At 43.4% G+C, this 19,700-nt stretch overlaps 1 protein-coding gene across 1 annotated transcript in view; it reads right to left on the bottom strand.

The window, feature by feature from the left end:
- The window catches only part of THBS4 (thrombospondin 4), a gene marked incomplete at its 5' end in the record, with an annotated part of 54,828 nt that overhangs the window by 15,811 nt on the left and 19,317 nt on the right, over positions 1-19,700 (bottom strand). The window contains 8 exons of the mRNA XM_010834612.1: positions 2,294-2,446; positions 4,945-5,013; positions 7,239-7,376; positions 9,043-9,245; positions 9,467-9,518; positions 9,866-9,948; positions 10,333-10,441; positions 12,715-12,962. Of these exons, the coding sequence (XP_010832914.1) occupies positions 2,294-2,446; positions 4,945-5,013; positions 7,239-7,376; positions 9,043-9,245; positions 9,467-9,518; positions 9,866-9,948; positions 10,333-10,441; positions 12,715-12,962 (1,055 nt within the window). The remainder of the gene's footprint in view (positions 1-2,293; positions 2,447-4,944; positions 5,014-7,238; positions 7,377-9,042; positions 9,246-9,466; positions 9,519-9,865; positions 9,949-10,332; positions 10,442-12,714; positions 12,963-19,700) is intronic.

A 19,700-nucleotide genomic window follows, 5' to 3' on the forward strand; every position in this document is an offset into this window, starting at 1 on the left:
TCCTGGCCCCATATCTCTGTATCTAACAGTCTTCTAGATCAATTTCCACCACACAGGGAACCTTCCAAGGTGCTTAACCTCTGTTCATATCCCCTAACAGGAGAAGGTTCCCACAGGTGCATTGCTGGGTCTGTGCGTTCTCCATTCCTCTGAAAAAGTCTACCCAAGTTCCCTGCCACCACCAGCTGCTGAGGGGAAGCCTTCACTGCTAGTAGAATAGGCATTAAAGTAACAGTTATTCCAGACCAGACTCTAAAGGCATTTTCTCCAGTCCTTACAGTGATGATGCAAGGTCATCAATACCCAATTTTACAAAAGAGTCAACTTAGAGCAGCAAAGTCCCTTCTTGCCCAAGGTCTCAGGGCTGGGACTTGAACTCAAGACTGTCCCAGTTCAATGTCTTCTGCCATATGTATTTGGTTAACATGAGTTCTCCCCTCATATCCATATCCTAGTGGGCCTGGTTAAAAGATAATGATAAACCTAAGAGAAAGGCAATCCTTCCATAAGGGCGTCCGGGGTACAAGGTGGTACCTGGGAGCTCAGCCCAGGAGCAGGATCGGTACCTGAAGGGACAGGCAGAACAGAAGAAGGAACAAGGGACAGGGCGGCCTGGAAAGTGACAAGGAACCAGTGAGGTGGGGAAGGAGGTGGGTAAGAGTCTGGGGAACAGCGTCAGGGCCAAGGGAAGAGAAGCTTGACACTAGTTAACGTTAAATTTCCTGCCCTCATTAATCAAGATGAGGTGATTTAAGACCAGTGACTTCCTAGGCTGCAGCCTGTCTGTTCTCAATCACATGCACCCCTCTTCTGCAACCAGAGACATGGAAGGCAGGGTTCCAAAGACACCCCTCCCGTAACTACCCTTATTTCCGCTCAGTTGTTTCAGTAGGGCCTTTAGAAGGCCTGGAAAGCACAGCCATGGGGGTATCGTCCTTGACTCATTTTAATGAAGAAAAAATTTCCTCTAGGAACAAATACGTTTTTAATGAGCCATTTTCTGACAGATTAAATTATTTTAGTAGTCACTCCAAGTGTATTAATCCTTCACCATCTGTCGCTGTGCCTTATTACAAATTCAAAAACACATTAAGAGCCCCATCACCCACCATCCCAGGGGAGTCGTTAATTTGTTCACAAAAGATGAGGATTTAAACATAGATATATGCTTGCCTCTCAATGGGAATAAACAAGCCCCATTGATAGGAATTAAAGAAACTGTTGGTTTTTTTCTCCCCCTTCAACCCAGCTCGTTCCCTTGTCAGTACCTTGTACAAATTACTTGCACCACTGGAGAGAGGGGATGGTATTATAGTTATTTCTTTACCTTGGTTTTGATTCTCCTCATTCTTCCTATTTGAAAGCCATATGCTCATAGTAGAAAATTTTGAGAACAAAAAGGTAAAGAAGTCTGAGGTATGAAGAAGGGAGAAGTCTCCCAGAATCTATCCTGCTGCTCAGGCTGACTGCTACACCAGACTCTAAGGGGCCTGGCTCCCCGGGGAGGAAGCAGGAATTGAACAGCTGAAGACGGATTATTTAGCCCTGTCTAGAAGCCCCCACTCCTGCCCCAGGACTCCGGGGCTGGGGTTTGGGGGCAGATGGCAGTAACAAGCTCCATTCCTCACCAAGGGCCCACTCTACACCTGAGTGGTGGGAGACCCTCGCGAGGCTGAAGTGCCCTGCCCTCTTCTCCAGCCTCCCCTCCCCAGGCAGTTCCAGGGCCGGGAGCTGCACGGGAAGGAGAGTGAGCACCCACCGAGCTCCTCCTGAGCCTGGCAGAGGCGGGCACAGAGAAGAGCGGGTGCTGTGGAAGGTGGAGGGTTTACTCCCAGGGTTTCTGACAGCAGCTCGCCACCATCTCCCGGAGTGTTAGGCCAGACTTGGAAATTGGACGTCCTCAGGGCGAGGACAATGAGGAAGGGAAGTGTAATCATGTAAACCAGCAGCTTATCGAGGGACTAGTCGAGGGAAGGCGTCTCCCCCGAGTCTTGGGGCTCACCTCCTGGGCCTCCCACAGAGGCTGTATGGGAGCTGGGGCTCCACCACCAGCATGCTCAAGAAAATGGTGCTGACCCACGGCCAAGAGAGTACAAAGGTGGCTGATGGTTAGGTGACTTCAGATTGCTCTCCACAAACTTCAGCTGCCTCTGTTACAGCCACATCCTTCGTTTATTTTGATGGAATTGCTTTCGTTTTTGAGTACTTTTACTCTGAAGCAAGCAGAAACCAGAGAGCGGTGGTGGTTCAAAGGGAAGGGAGAAAACGACAAAGCAAGCAGCAGATGACTTACCACGCACGTCACATCCCCCTGCCTCTCTTCGATGCACTGGGCGTTCACACTGCAAGGGTTCAGTTCTGGATCTCTGCAGTTTCTTTCCATTTTGCATCCCCTCATCTGATCACCGATGTACCCTGGTTTGCAAGGCCCACAGCGATAAGATCCCTGCAAGGAGCAGAGCGAGACGATGCTCGGACCTGGGAGCAAAGGGCCTATGACGGTGTCTGTCTGTACATGGACCTGATGATGCCAGGACGAAGTGAGCCCCACGCCTGCCTCTGTTATGTGCGTGTCTTATAACATCGTGTGAATATTGAGGGAGACACGAGCAGACTGGAAGCCACAGACGGCCACAGAGACATAAGAGAACAGAACCAAAGGCAGAAGAAGGCTGGCTGGGGAGCCGCTTGGTCTTGCCGGCTCCACTGTGGAGGGCAAGGAGGAAAGGGGTGAAAACCTGAACGAAGTCCTGGGAGGTAGAGAGAGAGAATTTACCCTGGGGACAAAGGATATGGTTGGGTTAAAAGGCAAGTTAGAAAAAAATTTTTTATTTATTTTTTAATCAAGTGATGGACAGAGAACTGTTGGTGGCCTAGCATTGAGGATTTTTGATGAGGTGGGCTGGTGTGGAAGAAGCCTGGCAAATGAGCTGTCAGGTCCATTGGGATAGCACTCCCAAGGCAAGCCCAACTTTTTTTTTAAAGACAGCTTTACTGAGATAGAATTTACATACCATGAAAGACACCCATGTAAAGAATACAATTCAGTGATTTTAGTCATTCACAACTCCCTAATCACTAAGCGTAAAAGATGCTCTCCAGTGATTTTTAAAAATATATTTATTTGGCTGTGCGGGGACTTAGCTGTGGCATACACGATCTTCATTTGTGCCACGAGGGATCTAGTTCTCTGACCAGATATAGAACCCAGGCCCTCTGCATTGGGAACATGGAGTCTTAGCCACTGAACCACCAGGGAAGTTCTTTTTTTTTTTTGCTGCACCGCAGGGCTTGTGGGATCTTAGTTCCCTAACCAGGGATTGAACCTGGGCCCTGGAAGAGACCTAACCATTGGACTGCCAGGAAATTCCCTCCAGTGATGTTTCTTGGTCTGTTAGCCTCACTGGACCATAGCCTTTGGTCAGTTCTCTGCTTTTCTTTGCTCCTCTGCTCGTCTTCCTTCGCCTACTTGTTCATTTTTGAGGTTCTCTAGAGTTCTACTTTCTAGACAATTCCACTGCCTACTTTTCTTCTCCCAGGGTGGCTTTAGTTATCACCTTCATGTCAGTGTCTCCCAGATCTATTTCTGCAGACTAGCTTTCTCCTGGTAAAAGGCTAAGAAGCAGGAAGTCCCAGTATATTAGCAGGCAGTGTCGTGAATAAAAACGGTTCTGCAGGCAAACTGGACGTCTTACGAGATGTGTGGTCTTTGCCTAATTGTTTAACTTTACTGGGCCTCAGCTCCTTCAGCTGTAAAATGAGAATAATGATAGTGCCTATTGACAGATTGTTGTAAGGATTAAAGTAAATGGCAATATTTATAAAATGCTTTGGCATATAAGGAAACTAGGAAGCTAGAGATTAAAACCTTTCCCAGGAACACACAGTAAGTGAGAAGCAGTGATGTTGTTTAGTTGCTCAGTTGTATCCTACTCTTTGTGACCCCACGGACTGTAGCCCACTGGGCTCCTCGGTCCATGGGATTTCTGAGGCAAGAGTATGTGGAGTGGGTTGCTATTTCCTTCTCCAGGGGATCTTCTGACCCAGGGATTGAACCCACATCTCCTTCATTGGCAGGTGGATTCTTTTTTACTGCTGAACCACCAGGGAAGCGAGAAGCAGCGGTAGCTGGAGCCACCAGTTCTTTCCTGACAGTCTACTCTGCTACATCTACCACCTTGAAAGAGTCAACAGGAACTTCCAGAAATAAAGCCCTTTTCCAAAGAGTTAAAATTTAGACCCCTAAGTGTTAAGCAGTTTAATTTAATACAAATGACTTTTGAGAAGTTCTGTAAAAACAATGAATACTATTTGGCAATTGTCACCAGTAAAATGCCTATTCTGGAATACTGAACTATTAATACAAAACTAAGAAGCTCTTCCTATTTAAAAAATATAAGAATGATAATATTTTATTAAATAAACATTCATCTAAAAGCCCAACACTGCAACTTTGAGAGATGGTAAAGAACAAGTTTGGCATTTTGAAAAAGATTATTTTGGACATGCTACTCTTGCTTGTGAGATCTTAGTTCCCGGACCGGGGACTGAACCTGTGCCCTCAACGCTGAAAGCGCAGACTCCTAACCACTGGACTGTCAGGGAATTCCATCATAAAGTTATTCTTATAGAAAAAATTACTTATCCATTACTCTTATAGTAAAAACTTTTTCAGCACAAAACTTTTTATTTTTTGGCCATGCTGCACAGCATGTGAGATCTTAGTTCCTCAACCATGGATTGAACCTGTAACCCCTGCATTGAAAGTGTCGAGTCTTAACCACTGGACCACCGGGGAAGCCCCTCAGCACAAACTTTTATCCTCATTTGCAAATCAAATATATTATGCCCATATGTTCTCTACTGCCTTGGGGTTATGATTTATAGACACACACTTGTTTTAATAACTGGTCATCAATAACAAGAGCCATGAAACATACTTACCAAAGTGTTAATACAGATAGAATTAAGAACACATGCTCCGTTTCGACACTCATCAATATCAGTGCAGACCTAGTGTGGAAGGGTTGAAAGAGACACACTGTTTAAGTAGACAGGCAAATACATTTTGCTTTGTTCTGACATCTTTGGTTGAAGCGACAACATGGACTTTCAGAGTGGCTGGTCATCAGAGCACTGTTTTGGCCATCTCCCTGTGTTTGCTTTGGTCTGAGCTCAACCTAATTCCAAGTGATAGCTGACTCCTTGGTATTTAAAGTTGTTCAGAAACTTAACATGATTAATCTGCTCCACAATTTCAGGAAGGTTCTGCTTTACCCTGCCTGGGACTCATGCACTTCTTCTACCCAAGGACTCCTATCTTTACTCAGTTCTGAAAAATTCTTAGTTCCCCTCTGCTCCTGTTCCTTCTATTCTTTGTAACTACACTTAAACAAATACTGGATTTTCTTAATCTCTTTTGACTCTTAACCTCTCATCCCTGTTTTCCATATTTTTCTTTCTCTGTGCTATATTCCAGATGATTTCCTTAGATACACCTTCTAGTCAATAAATCCCCTGCTAGCTGTTTTGCTCATCTATTTTAGTTTTGATGTCAGTTATTATATTTTTCACTGAATAAATTTTACTTAGTTATTTTTTCAAACCTGTCTATATTTTTTTCCCCACATTGCCCTATCCCTTAACTATGGTATCTACTTTTTCCTTTTTCTCCTTCTGAACTCATTTTAATATCTGTCATATCTCCTCAGGGTAGCTTCTTTATATATATTACATTTTTGTTTATGAGTATATCCTTAGTGGCCTTGCTTGAGGGTGTCCCACGGGCCCTGAGATTTGGAGTCTCTTCACAAAATGATATCAGCCAGGGCCCTGGGGATTTTACTGCTCTAAGGCTAATTTTTATGTCAATTTTGGGGCTTGTTTCTGCATTCTATGTGTAACACAGATTCAGATATCATGACTTTATGTTGTACAAGCTTGGAGCTTTGATTTGCTATAGGGAACCATGATTTTCTGTCAACCATGTCCCAAAACAGACATCAAGCTTTCTGTTGATTTGCAGGGGGGTGGCTAGGAAAGTTTTTTCATCTCCTTAATGAGGAGGGTAGCTCTCTGAGGCTTCTGGCTTTCTTCGGGGGTATTAGGTCTTTCCAACAGTATCTGCTATACCCACATAGTGCATGAACCCCAGTTTCCCACTTGGAGGGCCTATACCCATCTTCCATCTCACATGAGCAGCTGTGGCATCAGCTTCCAACTACAGCCCTGACTCTGAGTTCCCACTTTGTTTCTAGAAGCTGCACATTTCCTTATAGTTCTTTTGATATTGGTCATGCATTAAAATTTGTTGTTAAATGTTAGCAAGTTGGCTCCCTTCGACTTGAGTTTCTTCTACCATACTGGAAATCCACTGGAAGGGCTCCTTCCTAGCTTACATAAGGCACCTTCTATTTCTTTTTGTCTGTTTCCTTTGGCTTAGTCTTGACAATTCTGTCTTTACAGAAGAGGAAGTAAAGCTTTAGGTCATTACTCTAATGACTTCTTGCCATCCCTGTGTGTCTAGCTTGGTTCCTTTTTCCAGCCTAAAAAATGATGCCCTCTAGAATTCTTTGATAGGCAGCTAGGAAATAATGAACCTCTGTCCTCTTCAAAGCTAATAATTTCCCTAAGGTAGTAAAATATATTTATAGACCAACCATTTTTAAGGGCTGAATACATCAGAAAGAATTTCACAGTCAGTCAGTTAAATAATGACCAGGATATAGTAGAACATCGAGAAATAAATGGAGACTGTCACAAACTGCTCAAGAGCTTTATGGCAATTTATAGCTGATATAAGAAGAAAGGGGGTTTTCCCCAGGGGATTAAGTCTACTCTTGAAATCTTCTCATCTCTAAAACAGCTTCTGATCAGCAACAATGACTCTATAGAAGTGACCTAATTTTCCAAAGCTTTTATTTGTTTCGCCAGTTCTTAAGTTTTTGTGTCACTAATCGTTCAAATGGCTACCAACAAAATAAGCCTGGATCCAGCCACACATCCAGTCTTACTGCCTTCACTGTTTTTCTAAAGATACTCGATGATCCCAGTTGACTAGCTTGCTCCTCACCAGCCTTGATGGACACGTATATTCAGAAATGAGTTGGAAAAACTTGCTAATGTGCCCATAGTGCCTGAGGACATTCCACACACCCTTATGGAATGGAAAGAGACGGGAACCAACCAAAGGTTTCCTGTTGGCGATTAAAGATCAAAAGACCACCACTTCAGCCCACCTGCTTGTTTGTCTTGGCGAAACTGATCCCAACGCCCTGCATCATGGGCCCCGTGAAGCCCACCGGGCAGGCATCACATCTGAAGCCAGGAGCCAGGTTTACACAGCGCACGCCAGGATAGCAGGGGTGGTACTTACACTAGAGAGAAACAAAAATTCAGTCTGTAGCCACAGGGAGAACACACGCTCAAATGTCCGTTGTTCATCTCTTTGCACAAACTTGTGGAATCACTTAACTATCCATTTTTGGGGGGCTGAAATGATCAAAGGCAATAAAGGCTTCCAATTTCATAGTGACTCACAGAATCCCTGACCCACACGGCCTGGAGGTTGCCTTGTTGTGAGCTTTGCTATAATATAGAATGAAGCACAGCCGAGTGGAAAGGGTCCTAATGTTCAGCAGCCCACCTTCCAGGGCAAACTCCCTGATATTCTAACTTGGAATTTAAAAATGTCTGGGAGAGAACAGTGCTCCTGGACCATTTGTCAGGTGGCCATTGAGTCCAAAGGCATTATTAAAGCAACTACTCAAAAAGACCTTGAGAAGATCAAGCCAGGGCAGCTGTCATTTCTTCAGTAAGATGTGATTCATCAGGGGCTGTTCCTGACTTTGGACCCTATCAAGCCCATGGCTGTTGCAAGGCTCTCACAGTCTAGGAGATTCATTCTTCTTCTTTTTTTTTTAAACCACTTCAACTAATGTAAAAAACATGACCACTTCCTGCCCTTTCAAAAGAAGGAAAATTCCAGTTCACAGATAAGAACCACATGCAGTTCTGTGAAACACGTGTAGATGCTCTTCCAAAGGAGGGATGACTAGAGATCGTCTTAATTGCTTACTACCTGGGGAGGTAATCGGCTACCACGAGTCTATAGGATGCATGTACATAAGCTAAGCTTCTTCCAGCCTTCCTCTGGCCTGAAAGTGTGAAAGTGTTAGTTGCTCAGTTGTGACCGACTCTTTGCGACCCCATGGACTATAATCTGCCAGGCTCCTCTGTCCATGGGATTCTCCAGGCAAGAATACTGGAGTGGGTGGCCATTCCCTTACCCAGGGGATCTTCCTGACCCAGGGATTGAATCCCGGTCTCCTGCATTGCCGGTAGATTCTTTACCATCTGAGCCACCAGGAAAGCCCTCCTCTGCCCTGATGGAAGGACAGAGGCGCATGCTGGGGGCAGCCTTGCCACCCGCTGTGAACACTGCCTTCCTTGAGACTGGACCAGTGATTGGATAACTATGGTCTTGAAACAATCTCCGTCAGAGGCTTTGCCAGTTGGCCAAACAGCCTGTATTTGCCCTACATGTCTTTCTGGCTCCGTCTCTGGGCACATTTGGTTACTCACAGACTATGGGGCCTCCTCAAAAGGTCTTGTTGGTTTGAGATTCCTCTCACTCCTCCACTGAGGAAGCCTGAAGAAATCAGTTGCAACCCCTAAAATATACCCTTACCCAGATGGTTCCCTTTCCACATTCACAAGTGTACAAAAAAATCACAGTAGTCCCAGAGACTGCTTATGAGAATCAGCGATAGAGTCAAAGGCTGAAATCTCAGCGTTGCAGCAACACGAACCACCGCGGTGGGAAGCCCAGACAGGAGGTACAATGATGGTGGCCACAACCATAGGTCGCGCCTCCGCCTCCCCACCTCCCATGGGTCTCTGAAGATTCCCGAGGGAGTCGTTTTCATGTGGCCTGGAGGTCAACCCAAGTCAGCCCTCAGTCATCGACCTGGCTTCTCTTCCCATAAGCCATAGGCTGTCCGCGATACCGAGGGAGCCCCCTCTGTCTAGTTGAGTGTTTACCTCATCGACATCGGAACAGACGATCCCATTTCCTGTGTAGCCCTCGGGGCAGGGTCCGCACTGAAAACCATCTCTGGTGTCGGTGCATCGCACGCCGCGGAAACACGGGTTGGAATCACAGCGGCGCACGGGGGGTGTCGGGGATGCCGCGGGTACCACAGGCATCAGAGTGTTGGGGGTTGGAGACTGAAAGCTGAGAGGACCTAGACAAAAACCATCATCCACAGGTTTCTCAACCACCAAGAAAATAGAGCTGATACAGGATGTGGTTCAGCTCCCCGATGAGTTTCTTTTCCCTTCCCTCCACCTCGGTGCCAAACCTCCACCAACCGCAGCCGGCGGAGCCTCACCCACCCAGGCCCTTCAGCAGTCCACATTTGCTTGTCCAACTCCGAAGCATGCCAGTTACTAGAAAAGCACTTACCGCAAGCCTGGCATTCGGCTATGGTGTTTCGCAAAAATGATGTTTCCTTGACCTTTAGAAATGGGAAGGGGGAAAAAAAAAGATGGAAAAGGAGTACCTGATGTATAATCCAGGAATGAAAGAATCCATGAGTGGCAAACTATTAAACAGAACCTAAAGGAATGTTAACACAGCCCTGGGTGGCTCCCATTCGGCCTGGAGCCCCATTCTGCCTGGAGCCCTGGACAGCCCCCCATTTTCAGAGCCCTTCCAGCAGAGCCCCAGGGCGGCAGGCTGCACAGGGCCACCTGAGGTCTGGCTCCAGGCCCTTCCCTGCTTCTGCAGGCCTGCAGTTCTATCAGCTCCAACAGAGAGCATCTCTGTTACAGGGCTTTTCTGATGGTCCACCCAGCTTGTTACCTGCTGTCTCAGAAGATCCTTCACCTCTCCCAGTAGTTGGTTTAGTTGTGACATCTGCCCCAAGAACTGCCGATTAAAGTCTCCTGTAGGAACAGTGGAAGGAAAGGAGCATCAGAAAGTGACAGCTATTTCTACAGTGACTCAAAAACAAATGATTTCCCAGAGAATTATCATGATGAAAAACTCAGGGTATGAGAATTTAACATGGGGTAAAATTCATCTAATTTGCCTAAAAAATAATGATAATGATGCCGCTGCTCTAGTTAGTCCAAATTCCTATGAGTTATACAAACACAAGTGCAATGAAGATACCTCTTGCCCTGGACTTTGGCACAAAAGCCTGATTTCTGTAGACACACCCTACAGGACTGCCCTGCTGACAGCCCACCCTTCGGGGATAGGACCCAGCCCATCACGGGCCTGGGGGTTTATTGATGGAAGTGAGCAAACGGCCTGAGAATACACACCTGTGTTTGTGGTGGCCAGTGGCTCGCTCTGCTGCAGGAAGCAGTCTTGCAGGCTGGCCACCTGGATCAGCGAGCCTCTCACCACCAGCTTCAGCTCTTCCAAAGAGTCCTGGAAGAAATTGGATTCATACCACACATTGCTGGTGCCATTCAAAAGCCAGTGGGCATGCAGACTCACACAATTTTCATAAGACAGTAGGCCTGAATACTTGGACTCTGACATCTTACATAATTTTGTGGGTTTGCATTTTTTCCTGACACCCGCGAGCCCTGCCCTTCTGACTGAAGTAAATACGGAAGCAGCCAGCAGCTTAGGAGAGTGCTGGCATCCAGGGTGATCTTGATGAGAGAGTTCATCAAGGTGACTTGGAGAAAAGAAAAGGCCCTTTTCCTTCATGGTAAACAAGTTCTCTTGTGGTAGGAGCCTCTTAAGAATTGTCTGTTTATGGAGTTTAGACTGCAATGAATAAGACATTGATCCCAATTTTAAACACTATTATTTTTAGGATGTCTTGGCTCCAGGTTTTAGCAAAGTCTCTGGTTTCCTTGGATTATGAGAAAGAATACACAGTATAGTCTATGATGTATATTTCTGTACATTTTCATGTATTTTCACATTACTGGATGAGAACAATCATTCATTGTTAGTCATCAAGTTAATATTCTCACCCCTTAATTTTGTAGCTTTTACCTGTACCCATTATTTTATACACAGATGATAGAAAATGTTTATGTTAACTGCTGATGTAAGATCTTCATCCTTATTTTAGACATGAGCGCACTGAGGATTTTCAGAGGGACTCTGCTTTTCAATTTAGTTAAGATGTATGCAACACATTTTATGTAACAGATATTGTGTTGGAACCAGACCATAAGCTCTATGGAGGCCATGACTGTTTTGCCAACTACGGGATACCTAATGCCCAGAATGTACATATTGACTGACTGAGTAAATGAGAAGATGAATATGAAGATAGAGCACTGTGGTCTTTGCTGACAATCTAAGGAAGTAGAATTTTTTGGGAAAAAAAAAATCCAAAAAATTCCATCTATTTCTGACGGAATTTTAGAAATTGATTTATTTGGTGGTGGATACTAATTTCTGAAATAGAGACATAATTTCTGACTGTCATTCTGACTATCTGGGCTACTTTGGGGATTCAGAAATAAAATTTAGCATATCTCTTCATTAATTTTTTTCTCTTTCTATAAATCTACACTATATATATATATATATATATATATATCTTTCTCTCTCTCTCCAAACCTAGATTTTAGTCTTGAAATTTCTGTTTAAAAATGCTCTCTATATTTTAAGCACAAATTCTAGTATCTGATTCAGTTTTTATATCAGTATCTAAAGTTTCTCAGCATTCCTAGTTATAACCAAAATTGCTGTTCATAACCTGCTTCTTTGTACAAAGGGCTCAGAACACCTTGGTACTGGGTTGGCCAAAAAGCTCGTTCAGATTTTTCCCATAATATTGTGCAGAAAAACGCAAATCAACTTTTTGGCCAACACTATACAAGCATATATAAATTAGTTAAAGCACATATAATGAAGTAATGAAACAGAAATGGAAAATTGTGATTGTGATAAATAAGACAACAACAATATGGGCCACAGTGGATGAACATGGTTATTGATTTTGGTACTGACTTCCATATCAGATGAAATTCAGAAACTATAACCAGTTACAGTAATAATTAGAAAAGACAAAGAATACTAATTATTTATAGGAAATGGAGTATTTCCTATAAATAGCAAAATTATATTTTGCTTTTTAGCAAAATTATACAGGAAATATATGTGGCAATTTCTACAGTAGGTGCAATGACATAATGTAAAAAATACCATCAACATGGCATAAAACAGAAGACAGAAGTGATGTGATATGTAAGGTCTCATGGAAGTAAGTTGGCAATAAGGTTCTTTTTGTTAGGGATGCTGTAGTAAGACCTATGGAAAATGTTGTTCGTGGTGCTTGGCAAGTTTCAATCATTCTTTTTTACTTCTATTAAAAAATTATAATTTTATGAAAGATTAAAAATAGATCATCTTACTGCCCTAAGATAGTTTAAAAGTTTTTGCTATTCCTTTTCTACTTTATAATTATATGCCCAAAGTCTCCACTTATCTAAAGGAGTAGCTATCAATTTTGACTTTACATTAGAATCAGTATATTTAAAAGGACTGATGCCTAGGCACCACCTCCATAGACTCTGATTTGTCTGGACTGTGGGCCATCTAGCAGTTGGTTTTTAAATGCAGTAAGTGATTCTAATATGCAGTCAGAATTAGATCCATTCTTGACCTCAGCCCACTCATCTGCATTCTCAGAAACCATCTTTCCACTGTGGAGATGGTCTGTGGGTTCTTACGTGTGCCTTCCTCTGGAAAGTCCTCAGTTCCACAGCCTCGGGACTCTGGGCGAGGCCGGAAAAGGCTCTGGGGAGGTTGTGGATGGAGTCCACGCGGGTGCAGTCCAGGAACAGCTCCACGGAGCCGGCCCCCCGGTGGAGGTTGGTCAGTCTCAGCAGCAGCCTGTGCCTCCTGCCGTCAGCCAGCTGCAGGTTGTTGAAAACCACCAGGTGAATCCTCCCGTCGTTCTTCAGGTAACGGAGGATGGCTGGAACCAAGCACGGACCAATGAATGGCGAGAGAAGCGAAGAGGGGCTGACTCTGTGCCGAACAGCCTCCAGGTGACAATGACAAGGCCAGGTTAGCAGAAAGATGCAAGCAAGTCAGAACCATAAATGTTCAATGTTTTGTGTGCACTGGCCACCCACTGTTGCTGGGGATGTTTTGTGCTCATGAAAAGAGACGATAAGTAGTAAATTTGAAAACAATATAATTTCAGTTAATGATGAGTACACTGAACAAGCAGAACACATTGAAAGTCAACTCACATCCGAGTAAGCTCCTGAGGGCATGAATTCATTAATTCACCAACGTTTCCTGAGCACTACTATGGGGCTGGGTGCTGCCCTTCGTTGTTTTAAACACTTATATTCTATTCATTGCAACCCTACGAAACTGGAATTGACTACAGGTAAGGAAAGTGAAGCTCAGATAAGTGAAGTAACTTGCTCAAGGATATAGTAAGTGACAGGACTAGAATTTAAAGCCGAGTGTGGTTTATTCCATGGCTAAAGAATGCTAGGCCTGGATGGGGTTTTGTAAGCATATGTTGAATCAGGTGTAATCTGTTGTATTATCCCTCAGTAGAACGTATTTTCAAATTTTAACAATGCTCAGTTAGAAAACCAAAGGTATCCATGGATGCAAAAGAAAGACTCCATAGGAGAGCCACCGCCTTACATAAAAAGATATTCTCAGTATTATGTGGAGGTCAGTATAGGTTTGCTCCAAAAAAACCTATGTATGTATGTACATATAGTATACACACAGATACAGAAAATTAGAAGAAAATATTTGTATGGTCATTTCTGGGTGCTTGGCGATATATGTTTCTTTTTTCTTCATTTTCATTGTCTGATCTTTCTATACAAGAAACTTATGCATTATTTATATAATTCAAAAAAGTAAAAAAAAAAAAAAAAAAAAGAATTCCACATGTAAACCCAGAGTGTGCTACAATCAATGTGTATGATTCACAGCAAGCAACTGAGACCATCTCTCTTCGGGTGCCTCTTCTGTGAAGTGTAAATGCCAACTTGGTGCTGCCCAGATAGGAATACCCATTTATGCTGCAGTACTGCCAGAGAAAATAATCACCACTATGAAATTTAAGGGTGTTTTTGAAGACTTCCTCCAAATACATTCGACTTTCTAGGTCGATTTCCCCACCCTTCTAGAATCTGACTAGATTTGCTTTTCCATTTGACCATGGCTGGAGTGGGAGTTGGCAGTTGGCATCTGGGTCCGTGGTATAGAAAGAAACGAGGAGGAGTCAGGAGATCTTCCCTCATGCCCATGGGACCACCACCACTTGCTTACTGAGAGAGAAGGATTGGTGAGACCTGGCAGGACAGACTGCCTAGAAGGCCTTTCTATGACTATAGGGCAACACTATGCTTCCTGAAGCAAAGTATTGGTAAGACTTAAATGTGGAATGAGGAGAAAGAAAATAGATGTGGGTAGACTTCTTGAGGTATTTTAAATACGGGATACAACAGTATTTTTACCCCCTTTTTTAAAATATTGTTGAGAATTTATAATAGTAACAGCATGGCTTGAAATTTGAGGCATAAAGTACACAAAAGAGGGGGTAAATTGAGCCCAAACATATGCACTAATTCAATATTTTAAAACCTCCATTCCTTTACTTTTGAAATAGTTTTGTAAATCCCCAGCATTTTTACAGGCCAATGAAAATACTACTCAGACCACAAGACCTCAACCTGGTCACAGACACATACATACACTCAGGATCTCCTTATTTTCCTTTCGGCCACAACCTCTGTTCCTCATATTAACAGTTTAAGAGGATACATAGAGAAGCTTAAAACAAATAGTCGTGGTTTTTCTCCCCCAGCTGAGATTTCTGGTGGAATTCAAAGGAGACGTATTTTAGTGGACCTCTTGCCGGCTTTTAGCAGGCCTTCCAGGCCATGTGGGTCATGATTTATTTTCATAACTGAATCGCTAAGTTTAGTTTTATAAATACTACCTAATGGAGTAATTTCCACCTAACAGGTGCTCATTAAATGTTGTGAATATGAAATTTCAATGAATAATTAGATGACTGCATTGAAAGCTCTTCACATATAAATTGAAAAGTTTAGCAAGTGGCAATTTAACATCTACTGCAGACAGCCAAACCTGCTATTGTGTTCACGCTGTCATTTAAGGGCATTCCACACTTCTGCCTTGCTTTGCATTGCACTGCAACACTGAAATAGGTTCCTCCCGCTCCCAGATCTTGCGACAAGAGCAAGAGGGGAGAAAAAAAAGGAAAAGAATTATGGAAACTTCCATCTTCGCAAGGTCTGTTAGCAGAAAAATTATCAAGGGCTTCGACATTTACTACGCTTCACACTTGATCCAATAATTCTCATTTTGCTTATGGCTTTCATTTTTCTTTTTTATTGCAAGTTCCTTACTTCAGTGCTTCTATACTTATTTTAGCTTCAGAGCTGTAACATTACCCAGAGGGTCAACAGGCACCTGCTCAGAAAACACATTTCCCCACCAGTCATACTGAGCCTAGAGGCAGACTCAACAAGCCAGGAGTCCGCGGCCTGGGACGCTCCCTGAGCTTCTTCAGAAGCAGCACCGTCAGAAGTGAGAGAACAGACCCAGTTCCCATCTTCTCTCTCTGTCCCCCTTACCACTGCTCACCTCACCCAATCTTAGCCCGCTCCCTGCCACACATACACACACAGGGGAGCAGAACTGAGGGGAGAATCCTAGTCAGCCAGCAGGACATCACTTTGCCTCCAGAAGGATGAAAAGTCAGGCCCGGGAGCTGGAAGGAGCAGTCTTCTTTCGGCTCCACCCCACCCCTGCCCCTCAGCACCCCAGGGAGCACTGCACTCAGGAAAACAGCCCGTCACTGGGGACAGCTCTGCTTCTTCAGCTAAGGCACATTCCGTTCTGCTTGTTTCTCACGGAAACAAGTTGACCTGGTGATTTCAACCTGCTTCTCTCTCAGGATGAGCACCAAGAACCCATCTGATTAGAACGAAAGGCTGCAGGTCTTCAAACACATTTCTGTCTCTACGCTGTTCCATCTCTGGGTTTCTCTGCCAGATTCCTGACTCATCTTCCTGTTCAGGGTCTTTTCCTGTGCAGGTTTTCTGGGCGGACAGCTTGAGATGTCTACACAACTGTTCTGATCAAACGACTGCCTTCTCAGTGCAACACACAAGCAAGCCAATGGAATCCTTCACTAGCTCCCTAGTGGTTCCCAATTAATGTGTAACTTAACCCAGGACTGGCCTAACCTTCTAGCCACCTTCCATTCTGCTGATCACTGCCAAGCTGGACAACCTGTTTTAACAACCGGTTTTCATGCCTCTCTAACTTTCTCCAGCCTCTCTCATCCTTTTCTTTCTGTGCAGAGTGTTCTCTTTTCCATCCCTCTCCTTCCTGCTCCATCACTGCTACAAATCGAAAGCCAAGATCCAGCTCAAATGCACCTGACTCCCTCTAGTCCTCCATCTTCACCATGACTGGAAGTTATCTGCCTCATTCATATTCCCTTCAGAGAAGGCAAAGACAGCCCACTCCAGTACTCTTGCCTGGAAAATCCCATGGACGGAGGAGCCTGGTAGGCTGCAGTCCATGGGGTCGAGAAGAGTCGGACATGACTGAGCGACTTCACTTTCACTTTTCACTTTCATGCATTGGAGAAGGAAATGGCAACCCACTCCAGTGTTCTTGCCTGGAGAATCCCAGGGATGGGGGAGCCTGGTGGGCTGCAGTCTATGGGGTCGCACAGAGTTGGACTGACTGAAGCGACTTAGTAGCAGCAGCAGCAGCAGCATATTCCCTTAGCATTTTCTCAGTGCTTTGCTAGGTGTACTTTTCCAGCCAAAACTCAGATACTTTAATCCCTGTGTGACCCTGGGCCTGAAGAGTCCAGTTTTTAAACTAATAAAAGGAGTTAATAAAAGCTGTCCTTCCTACTTCATGTTCTGTTCAGTGGTGGTCAAATAAGAAAATGCAAAACTATCGGCTGCTATACACATGTAGGTAGTAGTATATTTGTTTATTATCTTCTCTACTAGAGCATAAACTCTTGGGACAAGGAGTCTATTTCTTACTAATTTTCCCATACACCACAGCATCTGAGAACACCAAATACAACTGTTTGTTGAATGAAAAATAGATTCTTGAGTATAGAGTATTCTTGTGTTTACTCTGACTTTTTAAAACCCACAGTCTTTAAAAAAAAAAGAGCAGTTTCTATTGGTTTACTTATATAAATCCTTCCCTTCTAAACTTAGCATCTTTGTGTACTTGAGAATCTGGAGCCTGATTTTATGGCTACATTTCCATGTCCGGGTACTAGCCTAACAGAGGAACCATGTAACCTCGCCTGATTAAATGCCATCGCAGTGACTGGCAGGAGATGAAGCAGCAAACGCAAGCAATGAAGATTTGAAATATTGCTATCAACTTGAGAAAGAATTTTCAAAAGGTGCTTTTTGAAAAGTGGATGGACATGGTAGTCAAAAATATTATGATGTGTTGAATGTCAAGGCTATGAAGCAGGATGCCAGCTTTAAAGAACTGGAAACGATAATATTTTGTCTGCTTGGGCTAAGGAGTTCAGAGTGACGTGGCCTGCCCAGGCAGCAAACTCGGCAAGGTAGTCCGGGGCCTTCTGCTTTGCTTGGCAAATGGCTTTGCTCTTTGGCACTTTTAAAGATATGATGAAAGCCGCTGCTGTCAACCTTTCCTTTTCTTCTTAAATAATTGTATATTAAAAGAGCCTTCTTGTCATTAATGTCTCTTGTGATGGATGTTCTTGTTTGCCTTGACTCATTTGTCTTTATGCCCTACACACTGGATCTTTGTAACTTTACTGCTTTGGAAATACATATAAAAGGAAAACCATCAAATTGCTTTTCCTGAAAGTACTGTGGGTGACTCCCAGGTGTGATAAATGCAGTATGTGTGTTTGGAATTTTTTTTTATAGCAGTTTCAACCAATGTAAAGCTTACAGAATCCACACGAAGCAAAGAAACCAGCCAGTGAAAGGAAGCACAGCAAGTATAATGAACTTCTGCAGAGGGCTCTATGCTTGGATAAGTTATGAGGCATCACTACACATCTACCTGGTAGGGGAGAAAGTTGTAAGTGTGCACAGAATCCCAAGGTCACCTTAGAGGAGACAGTTGTTAAGTGTGCACAGAATCTCAGGGTGACCTTAGAGGAGACAGTTTTAAGTGTGCACAGAATCCTAAGGTCACCTTAGAGGAGAAAATTACAAAGCAACTTTGATGCCCATGGAACTCTCTCTAGCCTTAGCAGAGCCACAGAATATTAGCATTATAAGTCATCCAGCTTAATATCTCACTCCACAAATCCCTTCAATAAAAATGTAGCCTCTACCAGCACATTTCCAGTAACAAAGAACTCATTACTTTGCAGAAAAACCCATTTCACTTTTGGAGTGCTCCCCAAGATTTTCCTAATTCAGAGCCAATATCTGTTTCCTCTGCCCTCCACCAGTGTGTCCTAATTTTACTCTTCAGGACTATAGACAGATTTAATCTTATCCTCAATCGAAGTGATATTCTTCAAATATTTTTAAGGCAACTTTCATCTCTCTCATGTCTTTTGTTTGGCTCCTTGATTTCTCCATTTCCTTTAACTTTTTGACTTGTGATGTGGTATTAAAAAAAAAAAAAACACAGGACACAGAAAGGTGCCAGTTTAGTGACTCTCTTCAAAGTAATCTCTGACTTGACAATGTCCCTATGAAATGTGCTCACAACCAGACAGCGTATGCTAGATGTGGACGGATAATTACGAATCCAGGGGGACTACTAGCTTCCACAAATCTGGTCCCATCTACATATTAATGTACAATTAATAGAGGAAAACAATAGAAAGGGAATGACCAGAGATCTCTTCAAGAAAATTAGTTTTACCAAGGGAACATTTCATGTAAAGATGGGCACAATAAAGGACAGAAATTGTATGAACCAAACAGAAGCAGAAGATATTAAAAAGAGGTGGCAAGAACACACAGAAGATCTATACAAAAAAGATCTTCATGATCCAGATAACCACGATGGTGTGATCACTCACCTAGATCCAGACATGCTGGAATGCAAAGTCAAGTGGGCCTTAGGAAGCATCACTACAAACAAAGCTAGTGGAGGTGATGGAATTCCAGTTGAGCTATTCCAAATCCTGAAAAGATGATGCTGTGAAAGTGCTGCACTCAATATGCCAGCAAATTTGGAAAACTCAGCAGTGGCCACAGGACTGGAAAAGGTCACTTTTCATTCCAATCCCAAAGAAAGGCAATGCCAAAGAATGCTCAAACTACCACTCAACTTCAATCATCTCACATGCTAGCAAAGTAATGCTCAAAATTCTCCAAGTCAGGCTTCAACAGTATGTGAACCATGAACTTCCAGATGTTCAAGCTGGATTTAGAAAAGGCAGAGGAACCACTCTATTATACAGAGTGAAGTAAGCCAGAAAGAAAAACACCAATACAGTATACTAACGCATATATATGGAATTTAGAAAGACGGTAACGATAACCCCGTATGTGAGACAGCAAAAGAGACACATATGTATAGAACAGTATTTTGGACTCTGTGGGAGAGGGCGAGGGTGGGATGATTTGGGAGAATGGCACTGAAACATGTATAATATCATGTGTGAAACGAATCGCCAAAAAATAAAATAAAAAAAAAATATTATTCTCAAAAAAAT

The sequence above is a fragment of the Bison bison genome, unplaced genomic scaffold (assembly GCF_000754665.1).
Source record: "Bison bison bison isolate TAMUID 2011002044 unplaced genomic scaffold, Bison_UMD1.0 scf7180017864034, whole genome shotgun sequence".
NCBI classification, from domain to species: domain Eukaryota; kingdom Metazoa; phylum Chordata; class Mammalia; order Artiodactyla; family Bovidae; genus Bison; species Bison bison.